At 36.4% G+C, this 8133-nt stretch overlaps 1 protein-coding gene across 1 annotated transcript in view; it reads right to left on the bottom strand.

Annotated features, from left to right (window-relative positions):
* Positions 1-858: 858 nt before the first annotated feature.
* The window catches only part of tmem269 (transmembrane protein 269), a 10668-nt gene continuing 3393 nt past the window's right edge, over positions 859-8133 (bottom strand). The window contains exons 3-7 of the mRNA XM_007578980.2: positions 5720-5867; positions 4762-4859; positions 3213-3356; positions 2928-3128; positions 859-2655 (exon numbers count right to left, since the gene is read on the bottom strand). Of these exons, the coding sequence (XP_007579042.1) occupies positions 2546-2655; positions 2928-3128; positions 3213-3356; positions 4762-4859; positions 5720-5867 (701 nt within the window). The 3' untranslated portion in view covers positions 859-2545. The remainder of the gene's footprint in view (positions 2656-2927; positions 3129-3212; positions 3357-4761; positions 4860-5719; positions 5868-8133) is intronic.

The following is an 8133-nucleotide window of genomic DNA, read 5'->3' as shown; positions in this document are numbered from 1 at the left end:
TTTAGTTCACAGCACAGCAAATGACTGAGAATTGTTTTCTTGTTTTCTCCTTTTGAAGAAGAGAAAGCTGCATTGTAAAGAACTCCAATGGTTGTTATGTTTATTTGTAATTGGTTTTGCCCTCAGGAATACCTAACAACACATCAGATACCAGTATGCTTCGACGATTCTGTCAGGAAAACTAAGCAAATAAATGAAAACTAGTTTGAAACTGAATTAATTGGCCCAGACCTCTGAGTTTGAGTGTCTAGAGTGGTTCTGGCATTTTCAAGATGCAGAATGGATTCAGTATTGATGGAGAAGGCAGCGGAGGTGGGTGTCAAATGGCAGGTTGCAGACGGGATTTTGATGCAGTTCAGTATCGACAGGAGAGCCGCGGAAGGGCAGAAGGATGGCTGAGAAAGCAAATCACACAAACTCAAAATGTCCTTTTCCTTTCATCCTTAGCTCAGCTCACTGTTTACCTAAAGGCAGTCCTTTTAAAGGCTTCTTACTGTGAAGATGCAAAACCTTAAATATAATATTTGACTTCAAAGAATGTAATTTTGCAGCTTTCTCAGGAGTTAATTTTAGGGTGTTTTGGAGAAATAATGTTGAAAATTTGACTTTTTTCATACATAGGTTTGTTTTAGATGTATTTTATTAACAAGTGTTAATCTGGTGTGTCATTATCTATCGAAACTGTTTGGTTTTAAATATAAGTACAATCAACAAAGGTACAAGAGAACCAGCGCTGCTCTGTGAAAAAATTAAAAAACCCATTGAACTAAATTTACTTAATATGATTAACACAGTGAGACATATCCCAGCAGGGACTTTTTGAATTCATCTAGAGGCAATTAAAAATGTCTAATTTCATAGTCAAGCTCAAGTTTTTATTCATCGAAATGATAACGACTACACATGATGTCACAAAGTCATTTCATTCTCATTTTTTATTTTAAAATTATACAGGCTCAAATGCACATATCCTATTCCACAGAAAGATCTCAATATTTTTCTTTCTTTCTCAAAATGTTCTACATTGGAGTGCCTTTACTTTCTGAACACCAAAAGCACCCACACTGGAAAACCGAATGCACAACTGAATGTACTGCAGTAAGTCTGTATGTCATTCTTGGAGACTTTCTTGGAGACTTTCTTCAAATCAGTAAGTTGAAATTAATATTTTAAATCAATAATCAAAAACCCAGGATTCTCCATATTAGAACCATTTGTTTGTAAGTTACTCTAAATCTGAAACTGAACGAACTACAATTTATGGCTTAACGATGAGTTAAGTAATTTGAATTAGAAAGCTACAAGAAAAATAGATCTTTCAGGGCTCAGAACAGACACATTTCACCCGGTTATGCTTTGCTTAAATGTTAGGCTTTAAGACAAAGCCGCACCTAACACTATATTCTCTCAATTTCCTTTTCACAGTGCAAAGGCAAAAAACACACTTTGAAACTAAACAAGTAGTGACAAAAACAGGATCCCTGCTACAAAGAAATGCTCTACAAAGAAGAAAAAATAAATCTGTCCACCTCTTAAAGCAGACTGGCAATAGTTCTCACCTACAAGTTTCTGCAAAGGAGACATATTATGCCATTTCCATTAGATGGCAGCAGAAACAGTGTTTAAAGTACTGACTAATGTAATTCAAAGAGGTAAATCCACACCAAGTGGAATTAATTTACAATTGAAAATTGACCAAAAGCTCTCAAAGTGAAATCAGTGATTTGTCAGAGAAACACATATGAATGATGCAGTGTTGTTATGATGCCTCCTAAAACAGAGGCAGATACGGAAGAAATAGCAGGAAGCTAACACAGCATTTCATAGACATAAGAAAAAGTAGAAAGTTTGTAGGTAAAGAAATGTTTGCAATGTGTAAATGCCAGAGTTATGACAACAAATGGACATGTTCAAACAGCAAATCAAATATTATGAATAACAGAACCATTATGTTAAATCAGTTCTTTTATGCATACGTTTATGATCCCTTTATAATGGAACAAGAAGTCAGACTTGCAAAAACATTCCCAGTCACGTATGTATAAATAAATGCAGCAGAGATCTGCTGCCGCTGGTTCTCTCCTGCAGAGAAACCTTTTGAACTATCCGTGATGTAAAAACACACAAAACTAGTTAACATAAAGGAAAGAAAATGTGTTATTTTTCTTTTTCTGTCATCCTTAGAAGAATGTGATGTTCCCCTGCTGCTACATGTTCTCAACACTGATGATAAATAATACTGATGAAAGAAGATAAAACGTGGAGGCAAACCTGATGAATATTCTGTTTTCAGAGCCTGCCACATATTGGTTGATTGGTGTTAATGCAACAAAGACAGAATACATGTTCATTTTCACCAGTAACACTGAAAAACAACCCATCCTCGCTCCTTTTTTCTAAGTCCTCTCAGTCAGGTGTCACATCAAAATAAAAGGTGAAATAGAGAGACTGTTTGCCATGAATTAATGAGTGTTTTTTCCAGCTTGGACGCTCCGACGGCAACAGGGAGCAGCAGCAACAGCAGTCTGTAAACCTGTGTTTTACTTTACAGTTTGCAGCTCCAAAGTGATGTGGGGAACAAAATGTAGGAGCTGGACCAGAGCAGGTAGTACACAGACGCAGGGGGGAAGGGAGAACAGAACACCATGGCAACTCCTGAAACAGAGAAGATAAAGGAAAATGAGAAACTGAATGTCAGAAATTCTATCTATTCATTTAACTGTCTGTCTGAAACAGATTAAACAACAAAATAGCCCTTTAATAATTTAACGTTAGTCATTTAGATAGATAACTAGGTAGCTAGCTAGATAGACAGACAGACAGCTTCACCATAATTAGCCAGTTAAAGAGCACACTAATAACTTGCAATCTTTTTTCTTTTTCTTTTCTATTCTTTTGAAGCTATTGCGATTTTTAAATGACTTTACCTCCAGCGTACACTACTTTCTTCCAAGTCTGGGACTCCAGGACTTTGTCATGGGGATAGAAGTTCTGACTGATCATAAATAGGATCATGGCCACTGTGATGACCCGCAGCACGCTCAGGTTTCCTCCCAACAGCAACGAGGCACTGGCTAGGATGGCTGATGAGTAGATGCAGGGGAGACCGCGATACACAAATGGAATACCTGACACAAAACCAAAGTGTGTTTTGATTAAGAATCCTGAACTTGATCAGACTTTAGTGTAAACATTTGATCATCGTAACTCACCGCTTGAGAAGAAACAGAGACGGACAAACACAGACAGCACATAGCACATGCACAGGACGTTGTCCAGCAAGTCGGAAGTCCTCAGCAGCAGAGATGTGGCGATCCCAAAGGTGGTGAAGTCAGCAAAATCATCCAGCTTTGCACCTAGACATGAAAAACCAAACACCAGAACTGCTGACACCTCAACTTTACTTACAATTTTTATCAATTGCTTTGTTGATTTAGATTTGAGTTATGGATTTTACATTTAGACTTAAATTTAGATTTAACATATGTTTAAGATTTATTTTTATATTTAACATTTAGATTTAGACTGAATATTTAAATTTTCAAAATTTTTCAAAATTTTATGAAATGGCAGGCAGATTTTAGACATTTCCATTTTAAATGTAATAAAAGTGAGAAAAGTTAGTTAAATATCAATAAACTCTCTGCTAAATCTTTTGGATTCAAATTTTGACACTAGGCATGGACATGCATCAATTGATTCCATACAATTATTTGCTGTTTTACATTATTTGCTTATGTCGTGTCAGTCAAAATGAAACACACTTTCAGACAAGTATATTTCATTCCCTATAAAACTAAAGTTCCTCATTTCGTCATTTAATTTCTCACCTAAAATTTCTATAAAATACAGTGAAGTTTGTGGTTGAAACAGTGTTTCAAGGGGTAAAAATATTTTTGCAAGGCACTTCAGCTACATTTTCAGCTCTTCGGGGTGGAGATGGACAGCATTCCTGTCCTGTGATAGTAATGTGTTGCATGCAAAAATCTCAAACTGGAAACATCAGAGTCAGCCCAACAAACAGCTGTTCAATAAACAACATTCTCCGCTCGCTTGTCTCTTTATCCCTCAGGAGCTCATAGCATGTTTTCAGCGGATAACGATGAGGTGATTCAGCCTGCAGCCCTCGAATGAGCGGGTTGGAATCCCGCAGCCAGGGGTCAACAATTTTAGCAATTTCAGAAATGCAGAGAAGCCAAAGGAACAGGATAAAACAGACAATTGGAACTGGATGCCACAGACTTAGGCTGCTTAATCGGAAAGTGATTGTTCACTTGACAAAAACAACAATGTGCAACCTGCAAAGTCATGCAGAAAACAGCTTGTTGAGACACAAAGCGGCTAACAATGATGCACCTGGGAGCTATTTTAAGCTTTGGGGTTAATATTGGCACAGTTCAGGTGCAGGTGTTATTTATATTTCAACTTAGCATCTACAAAGTTTGTTCAAAGTATTCAAATTTTTGAATTATAAATGTGGATTTACATCTATTTCAAACACTTAAAGCTTATTTATCCAAAAGAGTAGAGAGGGTTTAAAAAAAGAGTTCAAATGACATTATATAAAATATACATGATTCTCCTCTTGGAAGCTCTGTAAGACTAACCAGAGGTTTTCCCAAGCAGAGTTTCCTTTCACCGAATCCCTTTGTGAGGCCAAATTAGAAAAGTGCAGACAAAAGCCTGTGCAGCAGACACTGCCAACAGCCCTACTGAAGTTAATCTTTGGTAAAAGTTTATTGACCACAAGCTTCCACTTACCCAGTGCCGAGCAGGCATTGAGTCGCCTGGCAACCGCTCCATCTGCCAAATCTAGCAGGTACCCAATCAGAACCAGCCAACACGCCGCATGATGGTGCCTGAACAAAACAAGTGAGAGTAAAGTTCTTTTACTTGCTGACAGAAAGCCTTTTTTCTAAAGGTAAAATGTATGCCAAGTCTCAAAAGCTAATTCTGTTCATTTAGACAAAATGTTGCTGATGAATGTAGTGAAGACAATTTACTTGCAAAGTACTCAGAGGTCTTAAGTTTTTTCTCATTTTGCTACAGAGCAAATGTGGAAAAAGGTGCAAAGATTTTACTTTTTAGTTTACATGCAAAAGGTCATGTCAGGTGGAAAACTAACACTGATGCTATCACCAATGTAAAAACACATTGGTGATAGCATCGTGCTGTAACTTTCATTTCCAGCTAGGATGTGGTGTTTTGTTTTGCTTTTTTGGCCATATTGAAATTGGTTTATTTTAAAAAACTGCAATGAAAGCAATTTTTTCGTATCATGAGTCACTTGATCAACAACCAGATATTGCCATTGGCACAAACAAGAAGACAACAGGAAGTATTTGGAGGACCATGGCTCGGCTTGTTTCTTAATGATTTATTGCATGAGCAAATTTATTCATATGTGATTTTAATTTAATTTCTTATTTAATGGAAACACCACAATTGCAAACTTGTAATTTATGACATCAGCACAATACTAACAAAGATTTTCGCAAATTTGTAATGGAAACAGAGCTAGTGAGGCAAAAGGTTCAAATGGTAGGACACATTTTTCAAAATGCTCTATTTAAATTCCATGTTCAGTTTTTCACTGTGTTTTGTTTTTGTCATTCTGATTGTTCTGCGTGCACACATTCATTTACTATAGATTTTGCTCTTTTCCTGTGCACGACTTCTCTCTCGGATCATAAACTCCATTAGTGATGTGTTTGCTCACCCGTTCAGGCTGCTGAGGATGGAGGCCATGCCCATGACCATGTTGGCCATAGATAGAGCATTAGCAGCATTTTTCCGTGCAAACTCCTTGATTTGGAGCCCTGTAGCATGATCGCTCAGGAGGAGCTTGTTGGCGTACTGGAAGAAATCTGAGAGCAAACAACAGCAGCAGTTAGTAGCAGTCCTTGTTGAATCAACAACCCCCCACCTTGATCGGATGAGCACACCAGCCGACCTTCTCAATGGGAATAGCTTACTGATTTGATCTGAGTCTGAATCAAAGCTTAGAGGGCGTTAGATGCTGTAAATACTTCAGTATATCACCCATTACTGATAAGAATATTACACACCAGTTAATAGGGAAATAAAACATTACTCCCAAACTGATGCCCCCATCTGATGTAAAAGAAGTATGACTTACCAAGCTTTGCTTATTGGACGGACATCAACCTTACGATACATTCATCCGTTTTCAGATCAAAAACATGTTACAATAAAATCACGCAGTTAAATTTGCACATCCAACACCAATCTGTGTTTAATTATTCAGAAAATCTCAGCATGTGTTAAAAGACTTTTTTAAAAACAATGACATGCAAGAACATGTGCTAATTTGTAGAAACTGAAGTATAAGTACATGTTACTGCTCAGCATTTACCAATGAATATATTGGGGATCAAATGCTGGTGTGGGGGACAAGCTAACAATGTGTGGAGGGTCACTGTGCACATACATCTGGCTACCTTCACAGAGAGCCGGACCTACTAAACTGACACACAACATGAGATCGATTAGCCTGTTAACACTGACCTAGCAAAAGATGGTGGCAGCAGCGCTCAAACAGCTGACTGATTGTTTAGATCAATTAAAAGCACTTGGACTTGGGCTTTAATGGAGGGAGTGACAGTAGGGTAGTTAAACACAGGACTGTGGAAAAAGGATTAAACTCCTCCTGAGTTATTCTATTTTTGAGCTGAAAAACTAGCATCCAGTTGTGTTTTATGCAACACTGGCAATAAACACAGAATGTGGTGAAGCTAATATTGATTTGTGTCACTTTTTGCTGTAGTATGAAGCTGGACACCTAGATTTTGGGCCACTTACTGGAAACATGTTTATTATTAGGTTGAATTTCCTTTTAAACTGTTTCTAACAATTTATTTGTGTAACATTCTCAGACAGAATTTTTAAAGCCAAAACATTTCTCATCTATTTGAGAAATTCTTTGCATTTTGATTGGAGTTAAAGCTTGAACTGATTTCCATATGTTTCTCTAGAGATTGTTGAATTAAGCATTGTAGTTTGTTACCTTTTTTCTTTAGTCAAAAGCAAATTGAATCACATATTAGTGCAGAAACTCCAAAGCCCCCCAAAAATGTTACATAAATACATTACAGTCCATAGTTTATTTGTTCTCAAAGCAATAGCTAATTTTATATGTAATTTCCACACAAAATAGGTCTTTGGAGCAATGTGTCTCTAAAATAGGAAGGGTGCTATGAGATATCAATGATGGCATTAAATGTAGAAGTGCATATTGTAAAGAGAAAAAGCTTTTTAACTAGAATATTTCAAATGGCTGTTTGGCTGCTTATTAGGAATACAGAAATAGATTGAGTTAGCATTATGACTTTCTCCAAAAGTCCTCAACACAGGTGAGTGAACAACATTAAAATGAGGTGGACAACCTTCTTGTCAGTCTTAAAAACTGACTATCTTTTAAAAGCATTTTTCCACAGGATTATGAAGCTTTTAGGTTTGAGGGATTGAACAACCCAAGGCGATGCTTAACTGAGCTGAACAGTTAAGCATCAGGTGTTATTTGTGAGCATAAAGTTTCAAGGATAAGAAGATGTGTTGTTTTCAAGTGACTTTTCCTTCTTCTTTACACTCTTTAACAGCAAAAGGTCAGTTAACTTCAACTGACTTAGAAATTAGATGACTAATCCATGTATTTTACGTCATTACTTTTATGTCTCCAAGTTACTGTATTTAGACAACATTTCTCCGCGTATCCTCTCTCTTACTTGATAAATTGTCAAATAAATCTTTACCTAATGAACTGTAATTATATATACATATATTGAAATAAGCTACAAGCACAACTATAAAGATAAAGTTTAATTTAAAAAAAATGATTAATGTTCTTTAAGTATATTTTCCCTGATAACATTGTTAGCATGTGATAACATACGAAAGGTATGAAAGCAGAGGAATCGAAGACTTTTTTTCCACAGAGCTTTATCTTTAGGTAATGGGTAATGATCATAGTCTATCTTACAATATGATTATAATTTGCAGAATATACATTTACTATTTACCATTTACGATTATTGTTAGTAAGATACAAATTTGCTGAGACTGCCAGATTCCAGCCAAAAATTGACCCTCACAAATATAATGTATATATAATTA

This window comes from Poecilia formosa, unplaced genomic scaffold (assembly GCF_000485575.1).
Source record: "Poecilia formosa unplaced genomic scaffold, Poecilia_formosa-5.1.2 Scaffold501, whole genome shotgun sequence".
In the NCBI taxonomy this organism is placed as follows: domain Eukaryota; kingdom Metazoa; phylum Chordata; class Actinopteri; order Cyprinodontiformes; family Poeciliidae; genus Poecilia; species Poecilia formosa.
The sequence above is the reverse complement of the archived record's forward strand: the minus strand, read 5'-3'. Positions and strand labels throughout refer to the sequence as shown.